The sequence below is a fragment of the Limulus polyphemus genome, unplaced genomic scaffold, assembly GCF_000517525.1.
Source record: "Limulus polyphemus unplaced genomic scaffold, Limulus_polyphemus-2.1.2 Scaffold497, whole genome shotgun sequence".
Taxonomy (NCBI): Eukaryota; Metazoa; Arthropoda; class Merostomata; order Xiphosura; family Limulidae; genus Limulus; species Limulus polyphemus.
The window spans coordinates 501,362-516,361 of record NW_013666107.1 but is presented as its reverse complement, the minus strand read 5'-3'; the positions used below and the strand labels follow the sequence as shown (position 1 = coordinate 516,361).

The window sequence follows — 15,000 nt, the reverse complement described above, 5'->3', positions numbered from 1 at the left end:
TGATAAGGTAATTAACTATAATTTTATAGTATTATTATTATTATATAATATAAATTAATGAAACTATTCTTTAAAAAACATTGTTTTCCTTTTTCAGTCTTGAATGTTTTGCAAACTGATTGTTTCAAATGTATTGTAATTTTTAGTTGTGAAAGTTTTTACGTATATTTCAATTCAAACTATCTCAGTGAAAGATTGTTCTGGCATGTTTCTGCAGCAAATAAAAAATAATAATATTACTACTGAAAAAAATCACAGTTTTAAGCTTTTGGTTTACATATATGACTTTTTGATTACTAGATAAAATATTTAGGAACATTGTGGACACTCAGAAGTGTTAAGTTGTAGACCAATTGATGTGAACCTATGTGAACTTAAGTTTAAAATATATGCTACAACATAGATACAAGAAAAACTCCTTTTGAATACACTCAGTAATAACTAGTGTTTTTGAAATGAATTTAAGATATGTCGAAAAATTAGAATTTTTTTTTCTTACCCCACAGATTTATCAAAGAATAGGTTTGGAGAACTCCCATCTGAAGTATGTGAATTCTTTCTGTTAGAAAGGTTGGACTGCTATCATAATGTGATTCGATCTCTTCCTGACTCAGTGATCACCTTGCATTCATTAACATATTTAAATCTCAGGTTTGTGTGTTTCTAATTGAATTCAGGATTAAATAAGCATGAATACTTGTTTCACTGTTGTTTTTACTTAAGTTGACTGCATTAATAATAAAACATACACTTTCACTTGTTGATCTGTATTTATTCTAAGCATTTGTTTTACTAATTTGAGAAATAAATAAAATACATTTGATCTACTGATTACAAAACCACTTACACACCTGAAAATCAACTAATTAACTTTATTTAGCCTAAGGTCTTGCATTAATCAATTAGTTTGTTGTCATTATATAAAAATAACGTTTTATTTCTTATATATATATATATATATATATATTGTAGGCAATAGTAAAATAATATTTTGTGAACATTTTTTTTTATATCGTTTCTTAGTGTTATAGATATCTTATTATACTTATTTGTAGTACTATTTTGAAGTTACTTCTTCATGTTGAATGAACAAGTAATCATTATAAGCAAAAAACAAAACTCATTTTAGCTGCAAGTTTACATTTTTCAATAGGAAAAATATCTTCTTAATTCTGTAAAAAGATCAAAGAACGAATAATCCTGTCATTTTAGAAAAGTAAAAAATGTCAAAATGTATGTTTTTAATAATAATTTCGTCAAGTAGTTTTTGTCACTTATAACAAGAGGGGGGAGGTTTAAACAATTATCTAATTAGCTTTTTAAACGTAAGACTATCTTTTGTAAAACAGTACTTTTTCTACTAGCTCTGGTTGCTATGTGTCAGTAACATAAATTATGTTTATTATTTTAGTCGCAATCATCTTTCAACCATTCCGCCAGCTCTTTGCCAGCTTCCATTAGAGGTTTTAGATGTTAGCAATAACAAACTGGTATCTCTTCCTGAGGAGATAGGTCACATGCAGTGTTTAATGGACTTGGTAAGTTTGTGATTTTCTTTCATATAAGCGAGCTATAAAATATCAAAGATAATTTATTATTCTGTTTAATTTAACTAATTAGATGTGTTTTAGTCTCCAAGTTACTGATGCTATCCATCATCTTTTTTTTTAATTTAACAACAAAAAATTGTTATACAAGCAAGTTTTATTACTTGAAGGTCTTAAAAATAAGAGAAGTTTGTATGTTCTTTAGTCTTTCTTCACAACATCACTGTAATAATATTATATTAACACTTAAAATAAGTTTTTTGGGAATATATAAAATTGTGTCTGATCTATGTAGTTATAATATTAAGTTCAAGATGATGTACTATAATCCCAATATACACATATCTGATAGCTCATTAAAAACAACAACAACCAGAAGCAGCCTAAGATTAGTTAGTTCAGACTACTTGGTATAGTAAATGAAATCATGCAAACAGTATCCTCAAAAATCTAAGGGGAGTTAAATGATAAACTTTCAACAATAGTGTTTTCTGAATTTCCTAAATAAAAACCTTAAAACAAATATTGTATCTACTTTAGAACTGTTTTGATGTGCACATTTTAGGTCTTATTCTCTTAATGATTTTGGTTGATTCTTATGAGCAGTAAGATTCACTAACTCCTTAAAGTTGTGGTGTTCAGAAGTCGAGCAGTTATCTGTTGAAATGTTTTTTGAACAACATTTGTGGAAGCTCAGAGAAGGAAGAGAATATTGTTTTTATAATTGGCATATACTTGAACTAACTGACAATAAGATATATGTAATCATTCACTCTTCCTTTTGATAGGATGTTAATGGCTTAAGAAACTCTTCTGCTTATCACAAAATATACTATGTTATCTTAATAACATAAGCTATATGCATTTTATATTGCTGTAGTGGGTAGAAAGTATTTTTGACATTAAAAATTTGTTTAATGTATTGACAATTGCCTACTGATATGTAAATTTTTAGTTTCTCTGAAATTATATAATAGTTTGTTTTTGTTTGTTTGTGTAAATCTTGTATGTATCTGGTATTTAGGACGTGAGCTGCAATGAAATAACTATCCTTCCACCTCAAATAGGAGACCTACAGTCATTAAAGTCATTTAATATAAGAAGAAATCTTCTTGTTGAACTGCCACCTGGTGAGATTTTTTGAATGAATAGTTTCCTGTTTTATATGCAAGCATTTTTATTATTTAACACAATATCAGATCAATTCATATTAGCTGTTATAAAATTTCAACTTATAATAAAACATTTCCTCAGATCCAGACCTATGTATCGTAGTAGATATCAAGATACACTGTTATAGGTCTAAAATTTAGTTTTGAAAGACACTGCATTTGAGTTGAAATAATAATGAAAAATAATATTAATACAAATGAAAATTTAATTAAGTTAGAGGTTATGAAATGTACGATAACTGGTTTGCATTAACCCTATTGTGACGGATCACGTGTCAAAGGCCATGTCATCACGTTTGATTTGCATTCAAAATTTTATTGAACTACTATTTTATGAACTTATGTCAGTAACTTTAGTATCAAATCGTAGATTACAATTCAAATTTTATTATTATACATTAGTTAGTTTCTTAATTTAAAAAGTAAATAATAAAAAAAATACAACTAAACATCAATTTTTGTGTGTCATGTAGTACATTGAATGCAGCACTGGTTCAAATTAAATATTTGTGAAGTCAAAATACTAAGTCTATAGTTTTGATTGAATTAGAAACCTAAAATACTAATATTGACAAGCTATAATATAAAATAAGAGCCTCTTATCTTTTCAAATTGCTAAGATACAGCTCATGTAATAAATCAAACACAGTGGCACTCTGCCACCTCTTTCGATTTTTGGAAATGCTCCCCTATATACACTTACTTCTATATGTGACATGAATAACCAATTGGAAGCTCAGAATGTCCCCCTAGTGGCTTTCTCAGCCATTTTAATGGACTTGGTGCCATTTCTTTCTTTTGAACCAATATTTTGATGAGGTAGGGTGTGTCTTTAGTCTGCTTGAAATTTCTTATTTTTTTAGACTAAAATACATCTTAGTTTCTAAGCTTGATAAATTATAGTGGAATTCTATGGTATTAATATAGTAACTTATGATTTTTTAGTTATTGTTATCTTTACTAGAAGTCTACCAAATTTTTGAAGATACATTTACTGCATTAGAATTTATAGTATAAATACTTCACTTGTGTATATTATAGTGAGCCCATTGCAAAAGGGTTAATACAGCTTTTAATGATCATAATCCTTAGAATGATTTAAAATTTTCCACACCTGAGAGAGCATTGGTTAGGTCTGTCTCAGCATATAAGCACTTTTGAAAAATAACCATATTTTACAAGTAGTTCAAATTAGAATATCTAATCATTTAATAACTTCATAAAGTTGTTCTTTGGAGTTAACATCCTTCTCATTCAGTTCCACTGCTACTCCTAGAACAGCAACATTAGCAATGGCAGGTGCACCACGTACCTTCATTGACCGAATAACTTCCCAGGTCTGCTTAACATTTGTTACACATTGATAAGAACACCAATGAGATAATTTTAACTGATCTAAAACTTCTAGTTTTCTGTTATCATATTTTATTGTCCCTAACATATTTGTTTCGTAAAACTTTATAATTGAATACTATGCAACCACTATGTCCCCTGCTACATGAACGATATGAGTTGATCAGTTATGATCATGCCTAGTGATTACTTGGGTCTAGTGTACTGCTAGTCTTTTAATAAAATTTTATACTCACAAAGCAGTTTACTACATACAAAATATGAAGCTACAGTGTTTCATTGCTTATTGTTTCTATATTCTAGAAACAAATGAATTGTTTTGGCTACATATCAATATGAATTATTTTGACTACATAACCTTCACCTTGAAAGTCATATTTTACTTGGTTTTGTACTTGTATCTAAGATGTGAGCTGTAGTGAAAATTATGTTATACCCGATTTTGTACAGTAATCTTCCAGTTTATGTGACCTAAAAGTCACTTTGGAAGCACAGTATATATAGTATAAACATGTTCTTTTAGAAATTATGTCATGACCATTCTTTTGTTACATCTGGCGTGATACTACATTTATATGGAATTTTTTATCAGGTGACCTATGTTTAGAAGGTCATGTTATGCCTGGGTTTGTACCATTACCTAGGATGTATGAATTCTTGATATCTCATAATTTTCATCTTTAAGGTTTTATATAACATAGGGGAGTATAAAATCATGTTTTATATAACATATTTGATAGGAGTATGGAGTCTTCTTCCTGAGAGGCTCGCATGGAAAGTTGTGGTATACTTGAGTAGTTACCATGTTTGAGAACTGTTTGGAATCACTTCATTTAAAGAGCTTTGCCTAGTAAACATTGTTATACCTGGTTCTGTATTTTATTCATAGATTATTTTTTATCATTGTTTTTTTAATGTGAAAAACTTAATTATTGAGAACACTTCAGAGCATTTCAAAGTTCTAACGATTGTTATTTAATTGTCGAAATGTACAGTAATGAAATACATTGCTTTTTCTCAGTACCTTATTTTCAAAAAGTTAATATACCATGCTTTGATTGATTTTCATTCTGTTCATTGAAAAAAAAATCATTTATGAAAAACAAATTTGTGGATTGTAATGAGCCATGGTAATTATTATATGTGTACTTTTGTTTTGAATATGTACCATGCTCTGTGTTTTAAAATATATGTCATTACTTTCTTTCCCCTTTTGTAGAATTTTGTGAACTTCATCTAGTCAAGTTAGATATTTCTGGAAATAGAATAACTTCAATACCCACTTCACTTCGTCAGATGAAAACGCTACAGGAACTTGCGTTAGAGCACAATCCTTTAACTTCTCCACCATCATTTGTAAGTGGTGTAAGACATTCCTGTATTTATTTTATGTTTTTACAAAAAATTTCTAAAGGTGAATATTTAGGTAAAACTTGGATGGATAGGGGATTTTGATAGAAATTTGTTAAATGTTACATAGATTTTTGGTCATTAAAACTTAATAGTTGAGATTTATAATTTTTGTGTGATTTGAGTCATTGTTTTTTATTAAAATGTTTTTTGGAATTTTTTTTTTTGAAGAAATGTATTAACCTATATTAACTACAAGATTTTTATTTAATATTTATAATTTACAGAGCTGTTTTAGTAGTAGGCACTAGTTACAGCTAAAATATTTGTAAACTATGATGTTTTTGTATTGATTTATTGGAGTAATTTGTACTTTTTTAAATTAGTTGATTTGTTGAAATTGAAAAAGCTGAAATTATCATACTTAAAACAAACAAAAAATAGTGTGTTTATCACATTTATTCCTACAGTTATCTGATATTTTTCTTTATTATTCTTGGATTTTTGTTACAGCTGTGTGCAAGAGGAAGAATACACATATTTAAGTTCCTAGAAATGTTGTTCATCCGAGAAGATAAAAAGCAAGGATTATTACTAGATTCTGAATTCAACCATCCTTGCCGGAAGCCAACCCTTTTGTAAGTAACTTAAAACATAATATGGAAATAAGGCATTGTAAACTATGTTACAAAAACATTGGAACAGCACACACTCTGAATTCAACCATCCTTGCCAGAAGGCCACCTCTTTGTAAGTAACTTAAAACATAATATGGAAATAAGGCATTGTAAACTATGTTACAAAAACATTGGAACAGCACACACACATTAGTAAGGAAACTCTCATGATTTGGCACTGGAACTAGATTTTAGTAATGAGTTGATGTACCTTTGGTATTAATGACAACCTGGACTCTGTTACTATCTTACCCTTAACCCACATGTATTGTAATGGACCACCATTTTTCTTACAAAGTAGCTCTAAGTATTGTGTCCTTAGTGTCATACAGCATTTAAAATGTCTTAAAGTGGTTTGAGTAGTTCTAGAATGGGACTTTAAGCTGGAAAAGACAGATTCTGGATTTCAGTTGTCTCAAATCACTGTTGACAATAGTGTACTTTATCTATGATGTATCTTATTATGCTGAAAATCTGTAATACATTATTAAAATAAGTTTGTAGATGCTCTTTGAAAATAATGAAACAGATGTATAGATGTCTTTTTGTAATTTGTGTACATTGATAAAATTTATGTCTATTTTTGAAGGAACAGTAAATATAGACAGTCATAGTTATTTGGAAATCAGACTTAAACGATTTATTACTTTAAAAAAAATGGATAGGGATTAACAGTTTTATGTATGTAAGAATTATGCTATGCATGCTTCTGCAGAAATTACCGTATTTTATGGCATATTAAAAAACATCCTACATCTAATATATGAAGTTAAAGGAAATGTTCCCTCAGTTTTACCCCCATAAGCTAGATTCTGCTTAGTCTTTCCCCAGACAACTGTAGATTGAAATTTAAAAATTAATCTGAACAAAAATATATCATTAGACTTATAATTAGTGAAAAAATATTTGCTAAGTATATGAGTGGATTTATAATAGGTAATAATAATCCAAGACGATTAGCATCAGTGTAGCTGAGCAGTTCACCTGGTTCTCCAGTGCTAAGCAGTAAGTGTTTCTAGATTCCCATGAACACTATTGTCTACTATAGTTCCTATTTGCAACATGCAACAGTTCTTAAACTGCTCACGTGCACCCCTGGCTTTTTTCCTTGCTGCCACATCAGGCCAGTACAGTTTACTCGATGGAGACACTGATATCCACAACAAACACCAACGGAAATGTTCTTGTCATTTGAAAAATAATCTATTACTTGTGCCTTCTTACCCTGGTGAGAATTGTGGTGAATTCTGCTCTTTCTATTGGTTATAAGAACCCCATTCAAGGACAGAAAAATGCTTTGATACACTCAAATGTTTTTTTTTAAATCCATCTTTGCTAAAATATGATATATTGTAAAAACTGACTTTCTGTTTTTGGTGCATGTATTTGAATTGCTATGATTGAGCTCTTATTAAACTTGAGGTCTTATTGTTATTTTGGTCAGTGGGATATTATATTGATATTAGGCCTATTGTATGAATAGAAATGACTTTCGCTATCAGAATGGCTTAACAGACAGTAGGCTGAAGAGATACACAGTTGATTCAGGGTACAACACCTCAGATGGAGGGGACAGGAGGTGGTCTCAAGAATTGCAAGATGTAAGTACTAACTATAATTTTAAGTGTATAAGAAAACATTTTGTCTGACCAAATATTGTGAATTAATTGTCCTTTTTAGCTTCTTAAGGTTTTAGATGTAAAATTTCTTTACCATAAAATAGAATCATACCATCTAAAGTCATGGAGAATTTTGTCATATAATATTCTCCACTTGAAAGTTGAATTTAACAGAAGTGAGTTTACCAAGTTTTTCATCAGAATTATCAGCAGTATAACATTCAGTATCAAGTAAATTTGATTTATGAGTAAAAGTTATGCATACCTTACAAAAGGTCTAAGTTATAGCTTACATTTTTAAATGTATGTATGCCCAGTTGAACAGTGATGCAGAAGAGGCACGTAAGCTAGCTCTACGAGCTGCTGAATTCACCAAAGAACAAAGACAAGAAAGAGAACGAGACTTACAGCAACGCTTCTCCAAAAATGAAGATCCACTTTCTGGCAATGGAAGTACAAGTTTTTCCTCTACATTGTCTGGACTTAGTAGTCTAAGTACTCCAAGTACACTGAGTCCAGGCTCTGAATTCAACTTTGAAGAAGAAATAAACATAGTACGTAACTCGGTTCACCATACTTTGTTAATTTTAGTTTTTTTGTGTTTAACCACAAAACTGCACAATGGGCTATCTGTGCTCTGCCCACAGACTTAATACTAAGCCACCAAGGGTCAAAGAGTCATAGTAGATGTATGTATTTTGTTTAAGTTGTAGTTTGAATGCTTTGAAATATTTGGGTAAATATTAGCTTTTTTATATTCCTTTACCTTAATTTGAAATTTTTGTGATAGGGTTAAACACTGGAAAAACATAATGAGTATTCATCAGAAGTTATAGGCTCTCTGTTATACATAAAATATGTAATTATTTTGTGAGAAATTTGTATTCTTTAGATATATATGAATATGAAGGCTTAAATGAAAAATTATCAATTTGTTATAATCAGTAAAGTTTGTTTTTATAAGAATTATGCTTAAATCTATATCATTAAAAAAATCATGTGTCTACATATGTGGGAAGCTTTTGAAACTTCATTAAGCTACAAAAATTTAATTTGTAGTAGGGAAGTGGACAGCATCACCTTATGCATTGCGAAGAGAAGGGTATTTGGGGAATGGATCTGTTATTCCCTCAGTTTCCCATCTCAGACAGTGGTTTTTATGTGTTAAGGATTTGTAGTTTAATTTATTTATAGACACTTAGACTACCAGTATCATCATACTGTTTAGTAGGGAACTGGATAAGCCTATTTGTTTGCCATTTAACTCGAAGTGCCTTTTGTACTAGAGGTGTTAGGTGGGTATCACATGTTATGGAATATATTTAACTATGCAATCACTGAGATGCCTTACATGGCCATCAGATTTATTCAGAACTCTACATACCTAACCTCATACATGAGTAGTATAAGTAGTTCACTTAATTGTAGGGCAGCAGAAGTGATTAGGATTGGTTTTGCATTTTATAAACTTTGTGCATTCATATGCAAAGAACGAGTTTTTTCCCCTCTATTATTTATATATGAAACTAAAGTTTTGAAATCATGAGCATGTTACATTCAAATTAGTTTATCCATGTTTCAGTTATAAATTAGTCTTATATTTGAACATATTACTTTGGATACACTTATAGTAAACAACAAATTTTCTGTTTTCCAATGTTTTTTTTTAACTCTGAAAACTTAGTTTAGTGTTAATAAAATAGTTTTAATTTTAATTGTTTGTGATACATACTGCAGGCTCTTCAGGAGAAATATTTGAAATCAAATCAGGAAGAAGAAAAAGACAGAGAAGAAAGGAGGAAGGTGGCACAGAAGTTGTTAGATCTACAGAGAGAAGATATTAAAAGAACACATGATTTAAAGTAAGAAGTATGAATGTATTCAGATTCGAATTAACTGAAAATTTTAAAAAACTTTTGATGTCCATATTAAGTTCTTCTTTCTATACCTTGTACTGTAACCTACCTCGATGTAAGTGTAGTTATATACTGATGGCTTTCATTTAAGTTTCTTTGGGATTGACATACTGAGGCAGATTTATTGAGAAATAAAAACTTGATGGTTAGTAGGAGTGATACAAAAGATTAAAGTTTAAAATCTGAATATAGTAGTTTCTACAAATGAACATAAATGAACAATTGCCAACAGGAATATTTGAACACCAGCTTACCTATTCTGAATACTGACTGACTTTGACTGTCTTGACATTCTAACTGGTTTTGACACTTTACACACATAGGTATATGTTCTTGAACTCTCTGTAACATATTTGCTTCGGCTAGATATCTTTGGGATTCATATACTGATACACAGTGAAATTTAAGTTGTAGCTTTCTTTTGTTCTTAGCATTATACAGTTCCAACTTTTACTTAAAGCAAATTAAAAGTGACCTTCTAAATTCAGGCTTTTCTATACATGTAAATAGGAAGTGAACAATAAAATTCCACATAGTTGCAGCCATAATTCAAGTGATAACAACAGAATACAATAATGAAAAAAGATTTATATATATATATATATAAAATCAAAATTACAACCTTACTCTGGAATTTGGGAGATAATACCTTCCAACCCACTGGCAGGAGAAGACACCAAAGACTGACTCTTTCCAGTTTTTATGTGATTCATTGCAAAATGTTAAGACTGGTGCTTTCAGTTGAACAGAAAGATGAATTGTTTTTTGCCCATTGTTTCAGTCATTTATTTAATAAATAATTTAAATATGTGATTTGATATAATTGTTAGAAACTAAGGTGGATTTTTCATGATAGTAAGTTAAACAGTTTCTGTCATCAGAGTATCCATAGAATTTTGAAAGACTTTCGAGAAGAAAAACTGGTCAAATCATATTCAACAACTTCAACAAGTTGTGTGAAGGTTTTTGTTTTTCACTTTATTTACTTTGGAACTTTTTTTTTTGACACATTCCAAACCAACTTGAAGACACTAAAGACTGATATTCTTTCCAGCTTTCTTGTGGTCAGTTGCAGAGTATTGTTAAGTCTGGTCCTTTTAGATTAGCAGAAATATGGATAGCTTTTTCATTCATCATTCCAGTTATTACTTAAGAGCTAATTTTAGAGAAGGTTTTTTATACTATCCACAATATTTTGCATTCATAATATGTTGTTTTCTATTGTTCAGGAAGACAAAAGTGGTTGAACTCTTGCAGTTCCACGTATTGTTAAACTGACAATGATATTGTTAAGCATACCCAAATAGAACATGCATCTTTCATAACATGAGTATTTCATGCAGATAGTTTATGGTAATTAAAGATACTGAAAATCTGTTGAACCAAATTCACTGAAATTGACTGCAAGAGAACATGTGGTTTGAATGTCAAGCTTTATTAGCAGGTCAAACAAGTGATCTGTTTGGTCTTTTGAGATTTTTCTGGCCCTTCAGATCTCTTTCATCCAAATTTTATTGTACTTTGGAAACAATGTCATCCAAAAAATTTTAGTACAATAGAAGTACTGAAATCTGTAATTTTGGTGTTTTTTTTACAGAATTTTGACATAATCAGATTTTTTTTCTTGGGTTGTCTCTTAATCCTATGTGCATGACATCAGCCCATTGGATGACACAATATCTGTGAATCTATACATAGTAATGTTTACTAGAACTCTGAATTTACTATATTTAAATTGAAGAAATTTTGCAAACTTTTGATAAACATTACAACTGTGTTGTACACATAGAATCAGAGTGTTTAATCATTTTTTTTTCTAAAGAATTTTTACTGTGAATTTACAAAGTCATTCTGAGACATATTGACTCAGATTCTTAACTAGTCTGAGTGCAAGATAATTCTCCTGTTATTTTGTCTACCCTGACACTAACTGTAGCAAAATCATGATTAATGTACAATGAAATGAAAAGTTAAGAATATGAAATAAAATGATCAATACATTTTACTACTTCTTATGATACATAATTTCCTCTGTTTAATATAATTCTTTAAAGTTTCAATTGCTAATCTTTTTACATCTATCTTCTGTAAATGTATGGTTTTATTATTATTATAGTTAGTACGTACTTGAACACTAATCTTCCCATCAAAAACAGTAAGTACAATATGAGGTAATTAGCCACAGGTCATAAACACCATGAGCAAAGTACCTGACTCATATTATCTTTGTTACTGTAAACCATAACAACTAGGCCTCACTTTTTTGTTTCCAAAATTCTTCAAATAAAAATACTTGGATCTTTCAAATATGCATTTCAGAACACAAAACATATTTCGGGCACTAGAATTGAAAGCCTCAAAATTACTATAATTTAATTGACTTTATAAATAAGCTACATATAGGTTAAAAAACTTCTGTTAACTGCTTAGAGCTCAACAATAACAATCACATATAAGTTATCTGAGGCAAACTGTCTACAAGTGTGTGCCAAAAGAAATAACTGTTCTTTGTTGGGAAAAAACTCTCTTTCAGTTGGTTATAAATGTCTATAAAAGAAGTACACATGGTATAGATAAACTTGTTCAAACTGTGACAAGATGAGAGGAGCCTCAAAAGTAGGTGTCACAAATTCATTTATATCTCAGTAAATCAAGAAGGTAGTAGATTTGAATTTTTTATTCTGGCTTGTCAGTATCTGTAGTTTAAATTTTTGATTGGTTGAGCTCTCTGAAAGCATTAGGAGGAAATGTCGAAAATCTGAAAAAGAGAATTTGAAGGGAAGATGTGTCGTATCACACAGAACTCAATATTAAGATTTATTTAGATATGTTCTTTTGAAGTTAAGATGTAAAAAAACTTAGATAATGTAAAACTTTGTATTATTAACTATGCTTTAATCCAAGTTTATTAATATACATTGACATTAAAGTTGTTTAATTACATTTTGAATGTAACTGTGTAAAAAGGTTATCATGCATTTTGACCTAGTTATGCACATAGAGTTAACAGCAATTTGTATATTGTCTTGACATTTATTGTGTTAGCATCACAGTGGTCTCTTCTAATAATAATAATAATAGAAATGTTTTTTTTTAATACATTTCAACATAACATATCTTTTCTATGTAATTGTAGATCAACATACAAGTTGTGTGCAAGTACCTGAAATTTGTCATCACATAACTGTAGAAGATATTTGTTAATTCAAATTATTTTAGTACCTTTACATTGAATAATTAGAGATCCATATTACTCATCAGAGTCACAAGGAAGGAAATCGCAATGTCATGATATGCATGAGATAGGCTAAGATCTGTTTCTTATAATTTTCTTATTTTTCCATGTTTGTTTATATTAGTCTGTTTCACTAATGTGTTTAATCCTGTAAAAATGATTAAGTAATTTCAAAATGGGAGAGATTGCTCAGATAAGTAAATAAAATCACTGTATGAAATAAACTTTTATTGTATGCAGTGCTGAGATTCCTATGTTGGGTGCTGGGGATGCTCCTGTATTAGAAGAAGTGCAAGAGCTGTTGCAAGTTGAGAGACAGAAGCCTTATTCAAACATGCAGGTGTATAAAGAGTACAAAAATGCCATTAGGTTTCAGCAGTTTAGTGACAAGAATTTATACAGAAGTTCAGTTTTAAGTCACACAAACAGGTACAGTCATTCAGTTCAATGGTTATGTATTTGTCTACTTCTATTAGATAATCGTCCTAGAAAGACCAAGTACTAATTACTAAAGCAAACTGAGTTAAATACTATGAAAAACTTGAGACTAAAAAAAATGAGTGATAACATTTTTGAGTGATTTGACTTTTCAAATAAAAAATATCTAAATTCTTATTTATCAATTTTTTAAAAAGTTTGCAATTTTTTTAGAAAAACAAATGAAATTGTAACAGGTTTCTTTATATTACATAAAATTCATATTATTTTAATATTGTTTTATTGATATGGTTAGTTGTACAGAGATTAATTATGAATAATCTTTAGAAGAACTTAATATCAGCTTTAGGATCAGCTATGTTATATGAATACTTCCTTCCTTTACATCAAACTTAATAAATTTAGTGTAAATATTAAATTTACAGAGTTGTATTCATGTATTATATTAGCTTTTTCGCTACAGGCTTGGCCAAATTGGTTGGGTTTGGGACACCAAATTGATCTTTATAGTTTCTGTACTATAACTTCTAATATGTTTTATGTATCTTCACGAAATTTTACAAGCTTTCAGTAATCATTAAAAGTCATATGTTGACAAAAACCTTAATTTTTAATGAAGTATTCTTACTAAACATTTTTCCATGAATGTATGTAGTTATAGTGTTGACTGTTCTGAGTGCAAAGTGATTTTCATATGAAGATTAAAAATACTTCTTCACCTGAAATTTCATTTGTGTAATCTCTAAAACCTCATAAATAAATTTTAAACGTTTTTTTTTTTCTAATAAAACTTTTATCTGTTATTTTTTCTACCATAATTCTATATGAGGTTGGTCACTTTGGTTGACCTCAACCACCAAAAAAGAATTTGAAATAAATCTAACTTACCCTTTTTTCTTTCTAGAATGATTTCAAATTGTAACATGAAACTACATTTGTTTATCTTTAATGGCTTTAAACTTGTAACAACATACATCAGTGTATACTTGCATTTTATTGTTTTATTGCCTTCTGAACCATGCCTAAGTAATAATCCTGCCACAAGTTGTGGTAGATCACTTGGTAAATGTGTAGTTCATGCTATTATATGTTACACATGGGCTACTTGCAAGTTGCCCGCAAGTATACCTTGTGAAAATGTTATTTTAGTTTTTATTTTACCTAATCTAACATAAAAAGTTTATGATTTTTACATTTTAGATACTTTTATGATAATAAATAAAGAATACACTTGAAAAATAAGAAATAAAGTACTAATCTTGGTCTTTTTTCTTTTTTTGAAACTTAACCCTACTTTTTATACTAATGGTACTTACTGCCCTGAATACTTTTTTATCCAATTAAATAATTCACCAAAGGACACAGAATAATAACATATAAAAAACAAATGATGCCTGATAACTATCACAATTTTTCTGGCCTTCTAACTATGTGACAAGAGCCATTAAAAAAATCAACTAAGTTCGTCAGCGTGTTTCCCATGGGAATAAAGTTTGAACTGGAGGTCAAATAAACAATTTATTATATAAAAAACAAGAGAATATAATACATCATTTGATAGTTTAAACCCTTGACTTTCTATTGGTTATAAGTAATGTAGTATTAAACATCAGAGAGAACTATTGGCAATTTGAGAAAGAGAGGATGTGACAGGCAAGAGGGATCTGATTTTCTAGTTTATGGCTCTGTAACT

At 29.5% G+C, this 15,000-nt stretch overlaps 1 protein-coding gene across 3 annotated transcripts in view; it reads left to right on the top strand.

Moving 5' to 3' along the window:
* LOC106458655 (leucine-rich repeat and calponin homology domain-containing protein 1-like) overlaps positions 1-15,000 on the top strand; it is a 74,459-nt gene that overhangs the window by 38,385 nt on the left and 21,074 nt on the right. For all 3 annotated transcript variants that reach the window (XM_022384917.1, XM_013918185.2, XM_022384916.1), the window contains exons 2-10: positions 507-651; positions 1,412-1,538; positions 2,572-2,677; positions 5,292-5,428; positions 5,936-6,060; positions 7,583-7,700; positions 8,036-8,272; positions 9,456-9,580; positions 13,110-13,298. In XM_022384917.1, coding sequence (XP_022240625.1) covers positions 507-651; positions 1,412-1,538; positions 2,572-2,677; positions 5,292-5,428; positions 5,936-6,060; positions 7,583-7,700; positions 8,036-8,272; positions 9,456-9,580; positions 13,110-13,298 — 1,309 coding nt within the window. The remainder of the gene's footprint in view (positions 1-506; positions 652-1,411; positions 1,539-2,571; positions 2,678-5,291; positions 5,429-5,935; positions 6,061-7,582; positions 7,701-8,035; positions 8,273-9,455; positions 9,581-13,109; positions 13,299-15,000) is intronic.